Source organism: Dipodomys merriami, unplaced genomic scaffold, assembly GCF_024711535.1.
Source record: "Dipodomys merriami isolate MVZ:Mamm:240054 unplaced genomic scaffold, mDipMer1.0.p SCAF_680, whole genome shotgun sequence".
Taxonomy (NCBI): domain Eukaryota; kingdom Metazoa; phylum Chordata; class Mammalia; order Rodentia; family Heteromyidae; genus Dipodomys; species Dipodomys merriami.
The window spans coordinates 258,854-274,465 of NW_027206269.1; the positions used below are offsets into that span (position 1 = coordinate 258,854).

Consider the following 15,612-nt stretch of genomic DNA (forward strand, 5'->3'; position numbering starts at 1 on the left):
CGACCTGTAGTTCCCGGCTGCCCGTGCGGCGGCGGTGGTTGGGTGGTAAGATGGCGGCTGTGAGTCTGCGGCTCGGCGACTTGGTGTGGTGAGTCCCGGCGGCCCGGGCCAAGCGAAACGCGCCGAGGAGCTGCCCTCTTGGGCGCGGGGGTTTGCCGCTAGCCCCGGAGCTGCTTTTCTGCACGCTCCTGGCGGCGGGGAACGGGGAAGACGGGGTGCCGGCGACGCGGACGACACTGGGCGGAAGGGGCAGTCGGTCCCCGGGGGACCGAGGCCGAGGGTGGCCGCGGAGGGCCGGGCTCAGCGCCCCGAAGCCGTCCCGGGGAGGGCTGCGCGCGGGACCCGGATGCCGGCGCCCACCGCTGAGGGAGGCTCCGCGGCGCCTGAGGACGCCGGCTCCCGGGAGTCCCTGCTGAGGCGTCCCGGGAGGCTGGGGAGCTCCGGGGGACCCGCGAGGCCATCCCGCCGGGGCAGGCCCCCTCCGAGCCCCGCGCTCCCCGGGAGCCGACCCGCGCGGCCCGCTCCGCCGCCGGGGTCCACGCCCGACCGCCGGCGCTGACCCTGGAAGAAGCGGAAGGGGGACTTCTCTGACGATCGATGGCCCGGCGGTGGCCGGGGCCGCCTTGGGCGCCTCTGGTGGTCTGCTCCCGCGTCCCCGGCCGTCGCCCGAACCGAGACCGACCACCGTCGCCTCCCCGGAGCTGCGTAGTTGGTTGCCTGATCCCGACGAGGCTTCCATTAGCATTTGTCAAAGCCGTGTTGCCGATCTCCTGGTGAATTCCACCAGACTTCGTTAGAGGAAGTCTGTGTTTACAGACGCAGCTGTCCCCCCCCCCCACACCCCCCACCCCCGGTCACTTGGGAGGCTCCAGACAAGTGACTCTTGACGGTTTTGTTGTTCTGTGTCCCTTGTCAATCAGAAGAAAGCACGGTCCCCCCTCACGCACGCACTTAGGCAGTTTTTGCATCCCACCTCGGAGGATCCTGGGCCCAGCCTGGGCCCAGCCGTGGAAGCCGGATTCCGAGCTCTCCGGGTTGGCCAGCTTTTGTTCTGGCACCGACTTAGCGCCCGAAGAGATTTAGTAGCACAAATTGCATGTTGAGTGGGTTGAAGGAGATGGACTGGATTTTCCAGGACAAGTTCTGACTCTTTGTGTTTTCTCCAGGGGGAAACTCGGCAGGTATCCTCCGTGGCCGGGAAAGGTGAGTTGGCTTCCTACTTAAAAAAGAAAAGAAAAGAAAAAGTATCTGAAGTTGAGTTTGAAGAGGTGAGAAATGAGATAGATATGCTTTGCCTAGCCAGCAGCACTGAATTAAACTGCACTCATTCAGATAGCACTCAGACTTTCAGTTTCAAGTTAACCACAGAATGTAACATGACATAAAACAGATCATTTCACCTGCAGTAATCGATTATTACTAGAATCAGAAATGGTTTGTGAAATATGCTGTTGTCTTTAACCCCAGAAACGTATTCTGATTTGGACTTAGTTATGTGCTTAAATCTAACAAAAGGAGAAGAAAATAAATTTTCCAGGAAGAGAGACATCTAAATGTAGGTTAGCGAAAAGCCAAAGTATTTTTGTCCTGACTAAGTTTAAATCCTCTTCCCTTGTTACCATATGTGCTGCTCCCAGTACATCTTTGCATTGGAGTTGGCATTCCATATTTTGCACGAGGTGATCTATGGTAGCTCTCCAAGTGTTCTGCTTGTATATTCTTGCCAGGGATCCAGGAAATGGCTTTAGACTGTGCAATATGGTGTTTTCTATGCCTCAGTTTCCTTTCCTTGCACTGTTTCTAGTCCCAACTCTTCCTGCAACTGAAGTACATTTCCTTAGTGATGATAGGTCCATGGGGAGAATGATAGTGAACTTAGTTTTGACCACTGGTGTGACAGGAGCCATAGCAGTGATGGAGATACTGTATCTGCTTAAAGCTGTGCAACATGTTAGCTGCAGGGAACTGTTAGAAAGTATGTACATTTCCACCCAGCTGAGTAGAAAAGTGCCAGAGATAAACACTAGGCTCTGGGTTCTTTTTCTGCATACTCCTTTACTTTTTTTTTTAATCCTTTTTTCCTTTTGTTCCAGTTTAGAACTAAAAATACTTTTCTAGTATGCTGCTGTATTGCCATCAATTCCCCCTCCCTTTGTTTGTTCTGTTTTCTAGATTGTTAATCCACCCAAGGACTTGAAGAAACCACGTGGAAAGAAATGCTTCTTTGTGAAGTTTTTTGGAACAGAAGATCAGTGAGTAGTATTCACCAAGAATTCACCTTACCCACGCGCATTTCCCTGGGTCTGAGCAGCTGTGAGAATATTCTGAGGATTCTTAGGTCAGGCTTCTTATAACTGTGTAGGGATGATGCCTTCATAAGCTAAATAAAAGGTGCTATTCTCATCTCAAAGGAATTGTCCTGGGGCTGTCAGCCGGGTAAGAACTTCAGTTCATCACCTGCTACATGTGGCTATCATTTTACGATAACTTCTCACATCTGTCTTATTGACTCTAGCATGATCCCTTGAACCAAAACTATGCTCCATTCTTTTTTAATGGCAATGTATCCTTATGGCAATATACCCTTACGGTTTGTTCATGAAGTATATAGCGAAAACTAACACTGCTATCCTAATTTGGTTCTCTTTGGTGAATTAGGTGACTTGCTGTGGCATTGTAATTGTACGCTTTGTTATTAGAAGTGTATCAATGCTGAGGAATGCAGAATCATCAATTGAGTTTGTTTGTATAAGATCATAGGAGAAAACACATCAAGGGCTTAAATTTCCAGTGATTTCTTTAGCTTTTTCACCACTCTATCAGGTTGATTACCTAGGTCTAATATGATTTCTTTAAGTAATTGTATTTCTATTTATGATTCTTAGAGGGCCATGTGACTTTAAATTTAGGGAGAGAGGGTCTGGGAAGGTGGCTCAGTGGTAGAGTGCTTGCCTTGCATGGATGAGGCCCTGGGTTCGATTCCTCAGCACCACAGAAGCAGAAAAAGCTGGAAGTGGCTGTGGCTCAAGTGGTAGAGCGCTAGCCTTGAGCTGAAGAGCTGAGGGACAGCACCCAAGCCCAGAGTTCAGCACCCGCGACCGACAAAAAAAAAATTGGGGAGGGAAAGTGTGACTTTTCTTCGAAACCTGATACCAGTGGTTAAAATATTAATTTCTAGAAAGCAATATAATAGCAAGGGATCGGGAACATGGGTTGAACGGTAGAACACCTGCCTAGCACGCATGAGATTTTTAAGTTCACACTCTTATCACTGTTTAAAAAAAAAAAAGTCAATATGTAATATTCCAGATGAAAATCCCTTTTTTTTTTTTTTTTTTTTTTTTGTCGGTCATGGGACTTGAACTCTGGGCTTGGGCGCGGTCCTTGTGCTCTTCAGCTCAAGGCAAGCGCTCTACCGCTTGAGCCACAGCACCACTTCCAGTTTTCTAGGGGCTTATTGGAGATAAGAGTCTCATGAACTTTCCTGCCCAGGCTGGCTTTGAACTGGGATCCTCAGATCTCAGCCTTCTGAGTAGCTAGGATTACAGGTGTAAGCCACTGGTGCCCAGCTGAAAATCCCGTATAAGCAGTGTATTTCACTCTTTTAGGAATTTATCTATACTCTTCCAGGTTTCAGTTTGTATGGTATGTTGATCTTCACGAACAGATAATTAGTTATCACAATGAACCAGGTAGCCAGACTTCTGGCAGCAGTCATTCTGTCAAGGGAGTTACTGGTCCTGAGCAGTGAGAGCAGCACCTCTAGAAGAGAGAATGCTCTTTCAATGCCATGGACATGTCCGATGAGAAGCATATGTGTTGCTTGTGTCCCCGTTTGCAGTGCTGGCACTGAAGGATTAGGTAGGGAAGTGAACATTGAGTCCCTGCTCACAGGTTTAGTTCAGTAACAAGACTTTAGCAGTTTTGTGGGACTGTGTGTGTAGAGTGAATGATTCAGTCATGAAGCAGGTGTGGGAGAGGGAAATTCCGGTCAGCAGAGAAGAGAAGAACCAAGGAGGATGATGGGAGCACTCCAGCTCTGGAGATAGACCCAAATCCAGATGGGCAGTCCAGACAGTGGGGTTAGCTGGTATCTTATAAAGGAAGAGGCTCTCTTGTAGGGTAACTATCCTTGGGAATAACTACGGCAGTGTGACTGGCTAAACCTGATTGGTTAAGTGAAGAATTAGACATGTTTGGAACAAGAATGGAACTCGGCCAGGTTCCTCAGAGCCCGAGAGCCATTGTCTGGTAGTTGGTTTTAAGTACTGCAAAGCTGCATGAATACATGATCCTGTGTTTAAGATGTACTGGAAATAGAACACACAAGTGGAGTTGAATGGACTTGAGTGTTCCACTACACAAACAGGTGCAACCCATTAAAGAGCTTGTGCACACTGAATACAACATCACACCCTACTAGTGTTGTGTGTGTGTGTGTGTGCGCATGCCAGTCATTTTGCTTGAACTCAGGGCCTGAGCTTTTGTGCTCAAGGCTAGTGCTCTGCTAGTTGAGCCACAAATTTACTTCCAGCTTTTTTTTTTTTTTTTTTGTCGGTCATGGGGTTTGAACTCTGGGCCTGGGCGCTGTCCCTCAGCTCTTCAGCTCAAGGCGAGCGCTCTACCACTTGAGCTACAGCGCCACTTCCGGTTTTCTGGTGGTTTATTGGAGATAGGAGTCTCACTGTCTCTCCTGCCTGGGCTGGCTTTGAACCGAGATCCTCAGATCTCAGCCTCCTGAGTAGCTAGCATTACAGGCGTGAGCCACCAGTGCCCGGCTTTACTTCCAGCTTTTTGTTGGTTAATTAGAGGTAAATGTCTCACAGACTTTACTTCCTAGGCCGGCTTTGAATTATGATCCTCAGATCTCAGCCTTGAGTAGGATTACAGGTGTGAGCCACTGGCTCCAGCTATTAGGAATGTCAACAAGCCTTTTCAGCTCCTTCATGGAGTTGAACATAAAAAATTGTTAAGGGCCAACAGTCTAGCGCAATGCTAATTCAGTGTGCAGTTAGCATTCATAAGGCCCTGGGTTCAATTCCCAGCATAGAGAGGGAGGGGAACAAAGGTAAGGATCACAGTTTTTCTCTAAAGGTGGAATGCAAATTAGTTCTCAGTGTTTAGGCAGATTTTATGTAGTATTTTATTTCTTCCTGGAAAGGGAGATCTCCAGATTGGCTGGTGGCATCAAATTACTTTGGGGAAAGAGTTCTGGATTTGGTACTAGCTTTACATGCCGGATCCAGCTGGGCAAGCTCTTTGGCCTTTTTAAGCATTTGACCTTTTAAGCATTATTCACATCCCAGCAGATATCAGGTCATTGTATAGATTTGTCATAAGGAGAAAAGTAAGAAGCAGGTACCTGTAAGGAAAATGTGAAAGAGCCAGACACAAACTGCTGTGAATGAAAGTGGTTGTGCACTGGAGAGATTCCTAAGGACATTATTGTTTGGAATTTGGACAGAAACCATATACTATTATACCCTTGTGGGAAACTGTGCTGTGCCTGGCCACTAATAGTATGTGCAGTTCAGTTCCTGCTTCCATGAGGATCAGGTAGAGCTAGTTAGGATTCAGAGACGGGGCTAAGGGTAGAGCTCATGTGTTTGATTGTTTGTTTAAAGCAGAGTATAATTCTGAGGAGACAAAAGAGGTAGGACTGTAATGTGGAAATGCAAAGGCTGTTAAAAGGACATAAGTGGTTAGGAACCAGCCTTTAATAAATCAAGGGTCCTGAAAGTAGAATATTATGTGACTGTTCAAGAAGAAACAGTCGCTTTAGAGGTAGTGTGGTTGATTCAGAAATACAGTATTCTTTTGGAGATGACTCTGAAGGATAGAGCTAGAAGTGGGTATGGTAAAACTGTTATCTACCTCACCTTTAACTTCAAGACGTGAGATTGCTTTGGGGGCAATTACAATTACAATCCTGGTCTGGATAGAGTCTGTTCCTGTATTCCAGGGAAGAAGGGATTCCATCAAAATCATTCCCTTTTTTTTTTTTTTTTTTTTGCCGGTTGTGGGGCCTGAACTCTGGGCCTGAGCGCTGTCCCTCAGCTTTTCAGCTCAAGGCTAGCGCTCTACCACTTGAGCTACAGTGCCGCTTCCGGCTTTTTCTGCTTCTGTGGTGCTGAGGAATCGAACCCAGGGCCTCATGCATGCAAGGCAAGCACTCTACCACTGAGCCACCTTCCCAGCCTCATTCACTTTTTAAATTGACACACTACTTAAGAATAATGTATATGTAGTTGTTACTGTTTTCTATTAGCATGGACTTTTATTAGAGAGTGAAAAGGGAACCCTACTATGAGATACACAGTGATCTCAATTGTTTAGAAACTGGACTGCAACCAGACATGAAGTGTCTGATTTGTATGAGAGATAGCATGGGCTGGGCTGGGCTGGTCAGCAGTGGCTACCCATCAGACGAAATAGAGCTCCAGGAGGTTTCTGCTTGTTGGTGGCAGTGGCTCACTGATCAGAGGGATGGATTGCTTAGTCCGCAGGTGCTCCATAGCCACCAGAAACCAAGCAACTTAGGAACACACTGGGTAGCTTGCAGTCTTCCCATTGGATCCTCACTACCACCCTTTCAGGAACTAGATGGAGTCACTGCTGGTTCTCATTTTTCCTATATGAGGAAACAGATCAGCGGTTGCAGGTTCAGTGGTAAGAGGTCCGTTATCCCAGGTGCTTTTTTACCCCAAGCCATATCTGAAGAAGGGCAGGCCCGACTGGGTGTGAGGTATTCAAGTAGTGCCAACAGTAACCCTTCTAGCAGTCTAGCATACTGGATTGGATCCATGCAAGCACCCCTTTTTCTTTTCACCTGACTCACTTCCCAATACCATGTAGTAGTTACAAAGTTGAGCCAAGTGGATCATGAGGGCCAGTGTTGCAGATATTTGACTGACTCAGCAGTGCCTGTGTGCCAGGGCTAGGTGCTAGTTCCCTACATTACATCAATCAGATTCCCCTCCTCCAGCAGCAGTGGCTCCTGTGCTCCTGGTGGGTGACTCCCTTCCTGGCCAGTGTCATGTCATGATAAGAACTTCCACGCTAGCCTTGAGCTGAAGAGCTGAGGGACAGCACCCAGGCCCAGAGCTTAGGCCCCACAACCGGACCCAAAAAAAAAAAAAAAAAGAACTTCCAGTGGCATAGTAGAGTCTGGCCCACATGCATTGATATGAACAACATAGTTCAAAAGCTCCTTCCAGCTTTTGAGAGTCTTCAAGTTTTAGAAACTTTTAAAATCTTGTCAATCATTCTTACCTACAAATCTTTGTTGGTATCTTTATTAGATTACAGTGGTAGTACCTCACCCATACGTCTCTGGCCCTGCTCTGGTCTTACCTTTGGACTTTGGGCACCTGTGCTCCTTGCCTCCGTCCCCCAGTCACCACTGTGTGCCGCACCTCAGGCACATGTGAGAGTGAGCACAGATTGCAGTGTAGAAATGTTGGAAAACACTGATCTTTTTTTCCTTTTAATTCATTTTGAATGGAGTAACTAAGAGCAGCTTTGTGGCAAGTCTGTGGTCACAGTCAAGAGACTGGAGATAACTGTGTCAGACACCAGGGTACACTGCCCATACTAGGTGCATTTACACTAGCAGCCAAACAGGCTCCCACCACAGCAAGCCTGCAAACCAGAAAGTCCTGGGGTAGCATCCTCTGAGCATTAGGAACAGCCTGTAGCAGTCATCCCCATCCCTGGCCACCCAGGTAGACAAGGTATTAGGGCAGAGTCTACAAACTGTTCCTTTGACTCTTCGCACGGTGTGCTGCACACTGCTCTCCCTTCTGTCCTTGGTTTTCACACTTAACCAGATCTCAGAGGACCTTCTAGCCCTTTATAATGGCTTCAAGGATTGCCAGTTAGCTTGTTTTCTGGCATTTACTGCCACAAGTAATGTGTAATTAACTCCTTGAACATAAAAGCAAAGACTTGTACTTTAGACATAAACTGAGTAAGCTTGATTTTTCTGACTCCACAACCCACAGCATTTTGGGCTGAAAAGGAATGGCTCCATCTGTTCCTTGCGAGAAGGATATGAGGAAAATCACAAGTAATAACTTATCACAGGGGATGAAATGGAGCAGTCATTTAAGGCTAGGGTATGTGGCATATTGGCAGAGCCCATGATTAGCATGCACAAAGCCCTAGGTTCCTGTTTACAGCTAGAGAGAGAGAGAGAGAGAGAGAGAAAAAAAAAAAAAAACTAGTCATTTAAAAAAACAGTAAAAGCGGGGCACCGGTGGCTCATACCTGTAATTCTAGCTACTCAGGAGGCTGAGGTTGGTGGATCACGGTTCAAAGCCAGCTGGGGCAGGAAACTCCATGAGACTCTTATTTCTAATAAAACACTAGAAAACTGGAAGTGGCGCTGTGGCTCAAGCAGTAGAGCGCTTTCATGGAGCTGAAGAGCACAGAGAAAGTGCCCAGGCTCAGAGTTCAAGCCCCCACGACAGACCAAAACAAACAGGAAAAGCCGGGCACTGGTGGCTCACTCCTATAATCCTAGCTACTCAGGAGGCTGAGATCTGAGGTTCCCGGTTCAAAGCCAGCCCAAGCAAGAAAAGTCCAGGAGACTCTTATCTCCAATTAACCACCAGAAAACAGGAAATGGAGCTGTGGCTCAAGTGGTAGAATGCTCACCTTGAGCTGAATTGCTGAGGAACAGTACCCAGGCCCAGAGTTCAAGCCCCACAACTGACTGAAAACAAAACAAAACAGTGAAACACTTTGCTGGCAAAGTGGCTCACGCCTGTAATCCTGGTTACTTGGAAGGCAGAGCTTGGGATGATCAAGGGTTGAGGCCAGCCAGGGCAAAAGTGTACAAGATTCCTTCTCTGTCAATAAAAGGCTGGGTGCTGTAGTACATGTTACATAGCCATCATTCCAGCTACATAGAAGCATAAATAGGAAGATTGGAGTCCAGGCTGGCCTTGACATAGAAAAGAACCAAAGTAAAAAATACTGGGGTGGTTGGGGGGGGAGGGGCTGGCTTAGGTGGTCAAGAGCCTGCCTAGCATGGGCAAAGGCCTGAGTTCAAACCATACTACTGCCAAAAAAATAAAAGTAAGTACATAAACCTTACCAAGCTGAGCTGTTCTAGACCTGTCCTAGACCTTTTTTTTTTTGTCGTCAGTTGTGGGGCCTCAAGTCTGGGCCTGGGCGCTGTCCCTCAGCTCTTCAGCTCAAGGCTAGCACTCTACCACTTGAGCCACAGCGCCATTTTCAGCTTTTTCTGCTCATTTGGTGCTGAAGAATCGAACTCAGGGCCTCATGCATGCAAGGCAAGCGCTCTACCACTAAGCCATCTTCCCAGCCCCCATTCTAGCACTTTTTAACTGCTGATAGGCTTCCTGTCCCCTTGAGGGTGGCCAAAGACATTTATCCTGTGATTATGTAGTGAGCGCTGGTTGTTGCCAGGCCCAGGTGTGCCTCTGTGAAGCTTGGAGAGGTGCATTCCCGAGGTTCTTTCTAACAGGAGTACCCTCTGTTAGAGGACTTTCAGTTTCACCTTTAGAAATGCTGGAAGTGACTCAAGTCTCTGCGTTCAGGAGGAATTCCTCCTTGCCTATGGTAAGCTGATGTTTTATTAAAAAGGCTGGCTGCGTGATACTGTAAGATGCCTCTTCCACAATAGGCCTTTTACCTAAGTAGATTTCAGGGCCTCCAACTCTCACTCAGATTTTGTGCTCACAGTTAATGATCTAATACTTGAGTCATGCCTGCAGTTCCAGTTTTAGGGGTTTTGTGTTTTTTTCTGCTAATTGGACATAGAGTCTAAAGGCTTTGCCCACAAACCTCCATCTCAGCCTCCTGAGTTGCTAGGGTTACAGCTGTAAGCTACAGCACCTCATATGTATTTGTTTTGTTTTAATTTTTGGGGGTCCGGTCGTGGGCCTGAACTCTGGGCCTGGGCACTGACCCTCAGCTCTTCAGCTCAAGGCTAGCGCTCTACCACTTGAGCCACAGCGCTACTTTTGCCTTTTTTCTTTTTGCTTATGTGGTGCTGAGGAATCGAACCCAGGGCCTCATGCATGCAAGGCAAGCGCTCTACCACTGAGCCACCTTCCCAGCCACAGCACCTCATATGTATAAAGCACCCAACTTCCTTTATGCCTTTAAAATCTCATTTGCATGGTCAGTTCATTTAGGAAACCAATTTAATGTTTCAAAGATGGTTGCAAACAAGAAAGTTTCATTTACTATCTCAGCTTCCTATCTGGAGAGTGAGTAGAATTTTTTTCTCCACTGTTCCTTCTAGGAGATCTCCATAATGTATCTAAAATCCTTTGGCCAAAAGCATTTAATGTTGACTTATTGGTGCTTCGTCCAGAGGCACCATGGCCTGTGTTTTTTGTTTTTCTGATTCAGAGGTTGATGGACACTGGCTGGGAGGTGGGAAAAGCAGCAGCAGGAAGGAGTGGGTGGGGTTAACACTTCTGGGAGTCATGTGGTCTCTGCTTGAGGCAGGTCCTGAGAGCTGTGCCTCGCCCTGCTCCTTCATTGCAGGGGTTGTGGGCTTAGAGGCTCTATTTGTAATGGAGGCTTGACTAGCCAGGTGCTGGTGGCTCACACCGATTAATACTAAACTACTCTGGGGGCTGAGATCTGAGGATCCGGTTCAAAGCCAGCCTAGGCAGGAAAGTCCATGAAATTCTTATTGCCAATTAACCGCCAGAAAACTGGAAGTGGTGCTGTGGCTCAAGTGGTAGAGCACTTGCCTTGAGATGAAGAGCTCAGGGACAGCACCCAGACAGAGTTCAAGCCCTACGACCAACCAGATAAAAAGGGAGGCTTGACTGTCTTTGCATCTGATTGACCACATCCAGCCTTGGAGTCATTGTAAGTACAGCAGGAGGCAGTGGGAGAGGCAATCAGTGATGCTTGCCAGGAGATGAGGGTGTTAAAATCTCATTCCACGTGTCCTGCATGTGGATTGGGTCCATGGCTCTGTCACTTAGAGTTGCAAACAGTAAGCCAAGAAGTTTCTGCTTCACTGCTGTAGTCACAGCTCTGCAGAGAGCATCTGTATCCACGTGCAGTTTCCTTTAGCCATATATGACAGGTCTGGCCATGGTTTGTTCCCTTGTACTTGGAGCCCAAAGGCTCCAGGCTGTTGTGCTGTTCTAACCCATCATCATAGCTGCTTGCACAGCATGCAGAGTGCAGGGTTGGTCCCTGTGCCGTTCCCCGTTCTCTCTCTTTCTGTAGGGAAAGGGCTTTTGAGTTGATGAGTTTCCCCAGTTTTTATGTCCTTAGCCTGACCCACTTTTTCTAAAGGTTAGGCTATTAGGGCTGTATTACAGGGTAAGGATTACTTGTGCAAATTAGCTGAAACCCTGCCAAACCTGTAACTACCTTCTTTTATATTTGCACTCTGTAGGCCTGAAACTTCATGTAGGGAAACCACAGCAAGCTAGCTGCAGCAGACTCGCTCGGTGAACGGAGCAGGCCAGGTCTTCCATAGTAGGCAGCTAGCTGCCATTCTCACTTCACCTGTTACCCTCTGATGGTACAAGTTACAAATTCCATGTCAGTAATTGTCCTGCCTTTGCTGTCAAGAATCTCATTTTTTTTAAAGCTTCCTTTTGGTGACTGCTGCCCTTGTCCCAAACCATGTGTTTCCCGTGGCTTAGTAGCCATGGATACCATCACTTAGGAATAAATGTAGGCTCAGTGGCTACAGTTACCTATAAAAGTAGCCAGCTTTAGGACATACTGAGTGGTGTAGGCCTGACAGTATCTCTTGACTCTCATTTGATGAGCAGATTGTCAGTCATCTTGTATGGTAACACTGCCATAGTTTATAATGCTTCCAGATTCCTGATTCCCAGGGGTTTATGAGTTATTTTCTGCTGTGCACTGAGCTATGACAGACTCAACTCCAGTTTTCCTCTGCCCTGAGCAAGTGAAAGGATATATGTGGTTGAGTGTTGAGAACCGGTGGATGAGTGGGAAAGGAAGTCATATATAACAGCGATTTCTCTTGAGAAATGTTCTGACTTTTGGTGGTGTTACTATGTTCTATTTCTTGAAACAAGAAGATAGACTTTAAGCTGAGGAGTTTGGGAGGGCTCTATGTGCATTGCACACCTGTAATCTCCAGCTGCTAGGGAGACAGAGATTGGGAAGATTTCAGCTGGAGGCCAGCCCGGGCAAAAAGTTAACAAGATCCCCATCTCAACCAGTAAGACAGGTGTAGTGATGAGTGCCTGTAATCACAGCAACACAGAAGGCATCAGTAAGAGGATCACTGTCCGAAGCTGGCCCTAGGTAAGCTTGCGACTGAAAAATGAAGCAAAATGAAGCTGGGAATATGGCTCAAACGAGGTCCCGAGTTCAAATCCTTGTACCACCAAAATGAACTCTGCAGCTTGTGGGCAGAGGGAGGGAAAAACGGGGAAAGCAAAGGAAGGGGTGATATTGCCCAAAAAGAAATGTACTCATTACTTGACTAATGAAATGGTGTCCCCTCTGTAAAATACCTTAATAATAACAACAAAATTAGAGAGAGAGAAAGAAAAGAAAAGAGAGAAAGCAGCTCACACCTGTAATCCTACCTACTCATGACGCTAAAATCTGAGGATAGTGGTTCAAAACAAGCCCAGGCAGAGCAGTCCATGAGACACTTATCTCCACCAAATTACCTAAAAGCTGAAAGTGGAAGTGGAGCTGTGGCTTGTGATAGTATGCTAGCCTTGAGCAAAAGAAGCTCAGAGACAACTCCAGGCCCTGAGTTCTAGCTCCAGGACTGGCACAGAAGAAAAGGAAAGTTCAGAGCCAGGCACCGGCAATCCTAGCTACTCAGGAGGCTGAGATCTGAGGATCTCGGTTCAAAGCCAGCCCGGGCAGGAAAGTCTGTGAAACTCTTTATCTCCAATAAAACCACAGAAAACTGGAAGTGGCGCTGTAGCTCAAGTGGTAGAGCACTAGCCTTGAGCTGAAGAGCTGAGGGACAGCGCCCAGGCCTAGAGTTCAAACCCCATGACCGACAAAAAAGAAAGAAAAGAAAAGTTTGGGATAGTTGATACTCTGTTTTGAAATGTTAAGCCTTTTTCAAAGTCCAGCTAAACCAATGGATAGTTTCTAAAGTTCTGCTCTGGCGAAACCTCTAGTACAGTTTAGTATGTGCAGTCTGGCTCAGACCCTTTCTTGTGTCTGTTTTCTGCCAGTGCTTGGATCAAAGTGGAACAGCTAAAGCCCTACCATGCTCATAAAGAGGAAATGATAAAGATCAACAAGGGCAAACGGTTCCAGCAAGCTGTGGATGCTGTTGAAGAGTTCCTCAGGAGAGCCAAAGGGAAAGACCAGGTGAGAGACACTGCACTTTCCTCTGACACCAGACTGGGAATTGTGCATAGCTCCGAAATACGAAATGTCACCAGACCACAACTCCATTCTTATGAGATGCCTGGAGAGAGAGGAATGGGCTCTAAGGTGCCAGTCTCAGCTTGCAGCCCCATGCCTGCGCCCACCTTTCTGAGGAGCTTGTTGCCATTAGGAGGAACAGAGTAGCTCAGCTTTCGAGTGTGGCCCAGAGCTTAGGAGCAGCCTCTGGGACTGTACCCTGCCCACCTTGTAGCTTTGGGTCTGTGGACAGTGACTTGGTTCCCCGCCCCCACCCCCCTAACGCAGGAGGGGTGAGCAAGGACCCTGTTCCATAGCGTGACCGTGAGCATAACTCACAGAAGTTCCTATAGCAGTGCGCAGCCGTGGCGGTGGCGTGGCGGCGGCGCAGCTGTGGTAGTGGTTATCATTATTATTATTGAACTTTCAGACATCATCCCACACTTCTGCTGATGACAAGAGTCGGCGTAATTCCAGTGAGGAGAGAAGTAGGCCAAACTCAGGTGATGAAAAGCGCAAGCTTAGCCTGTCTGAAGGGAAGGTGAAGAAGAACATGGGAGAAGGAAAGAAGAGGGTGACTTCAGGCTCTGCAGAGAGAGGCTCCAAATGCTCTCTGAAAAGAGCCCAAGAGCAGAGTCCCCGGAAGCGGGGTCGGCCCCCAAAGGACGAGAAGGTTTGTCTTACTCCGTAGCTTCCGGGACTCCTGAATTCCTTCTGTGCCAGGTAGAGCTGGGCTCTGAGTGTGCTTCCGCTCACCCAGTGGGCACCGAGTCCTAAGGAATCCTGCAGCCCAGATGGAGGTGGACATACAGGTGCCACAGGAACAGGAGGCAGAGCGCCCCCCCACCCCGAGCTGTAGCCAGCTGAGCGGGCATGTAGGCCGTGGGAAGACTAGCAAGAATGGAGGGAGGAGGGCATAGCCAAGAGAGGCGCGTGTTGGTGTGAATGTCTTCGCACAGGTGGAGGACTTGGAGGTGAGCGATGGACAAGGCAGGTTGGCCCTGGATTGTAGAGAGCCTAGGGGTCAAGGTGGCTCTGCACCAAGGTGTGCTTTAGTTGATCCTGGGGGAAGAGAAGAGGGGCTTGACGGCATGCACTCCTGAAAGGAGTGTGTGAGGTGCCTGTTGGAAGAAGCCTCCCCACAGGCATGGAATGTGAAAACAAGGGAAGCGGTCATTTCAGGCTCCACTCCTGGGGAAATGGTGGTGATTGCCTCTGGCGGGCATGGAGTCCTTGGGTCAGAAAGTGGAGCTGGCTCAAGGAAGAGAAGAGAGCTGTTTCTATGGGGTTCTGTTGCTTGTAGTGCTGGGGATGCAGTCCAGGACTGTGTGCAAAAACTAGGCAATCACTGTTCAGTGGAGCTGACGTGCCCCAGCCCTAGTTTTCTGGATTTTTGTATTTGTGTTTGTTTGCTTTTTTGTTTGTCTCTGGTAAGGCTTGAGCTCAGGGCCTTGGGCTCACAGGACCTTTTTGCTCACAGCTTGCATTCTACCACTTAAGCCACACCTCCAGCCCTGCTTTTTTGCTGATCTGCTGAGGCTGGCTTTGAACCCTAATCCTCCAGATCTAGGCCACCTGAGTACCTAGGATTATAAGTGTGAGTCAGCTGTGTCTGGCTCCCAGTTATGTTTTAAATGTAATGAATTTCAGGCAAGCTGTAGATCAGATTGAAGGTTCAGGCTAAGGAGGTGAGACTGGAAAAGGATGGGTGAACCCAGAGACTGCTGAGTTTGTGTGGAGAAATGAAGAGGGGAAAGCAGGGCAGTGGCCTCCTGTAGAGAAAGTATGTGGTCGGGTTGGTAGACTGGAAGCTACACCAGATGAAATCAAGTGGGATTGGCATATCTCTTGCCTTCTTGCTGGTAATACCTGGGTCCAGTCTCAGAAGAATTTCAAGATGAAAGAAAGGAGGGGGTTTGGAGAGCGCAGGGCCTATCAGTAGCAGCAGAACAGAGGGAGCAGAAGCAGATGGCTGGTGGGAGCAGTGGGGGATAAGGCAGGCAGTGGAACCCTCCGGAGCGGCCTGTGCAGGCACAAGGGTCTCGAGTGTGTGTGGAAGGCAGGAGGCTGACTGCGGCTGGGGTCTGGCCAGGTCCTGTTCTGGCCAACAGAGGACAGGTTGTCTGGTTTTCCTCAAGAGACACTAGAGAGGCATATTTGTGTGTGAAACATTCTAATTTTAGATGTTGGAAGCTAACTCAAATTTAAAATCACTTGGATGTCTGCTGCAGTATCCCTGTGCTTGTGCTC

The 15,612-nt window shown here is 48.1% G+C and overlaps 1 protein-coding gene across 4 annotated transcripts in view; it reads left to right on the top strand.

Moving 5' to 3' along the window:
• Positions 1–15: 15 nt before the first annotated feature.
• LOC138816075 (cytokine-like nuclear factor N-PAC) overlaps positions 16–15,612 on the top strand; it is a 33,808-nt gene continuing 18,211 nt past the window's right edge. For 2 of the 4 annotated variants that reach the window (XM_070005613.1, XM_070005614.1), the window contains exons 1-5: positions 17–88; positions 1,167–1,203; positions 2,173–2,252; positions 13,188–13,326; positions 13,793–14,035. In XM_070005613.1, the coding sequence (XP_069861714.1) occupies positions 51–88; positions 1,167–1,203; positions 2,173–2,252; positions 13,188–13,326; positions 13,793–14,035 (537 nt within the window). In that variant the 5' untranslated portion in view covers positions 17–50. Of the gene's footprint in view, positions 89–1,166; positions 1,204–2,172; positions 2,253–13,187; positions 13,327–13,792; positions 14,036–15,612 lie in introns of all 4 variants that reach the window. The other 2 variants (XM_070005615.1, XM_070005616.1) reach the window with 1 other exon arrangement.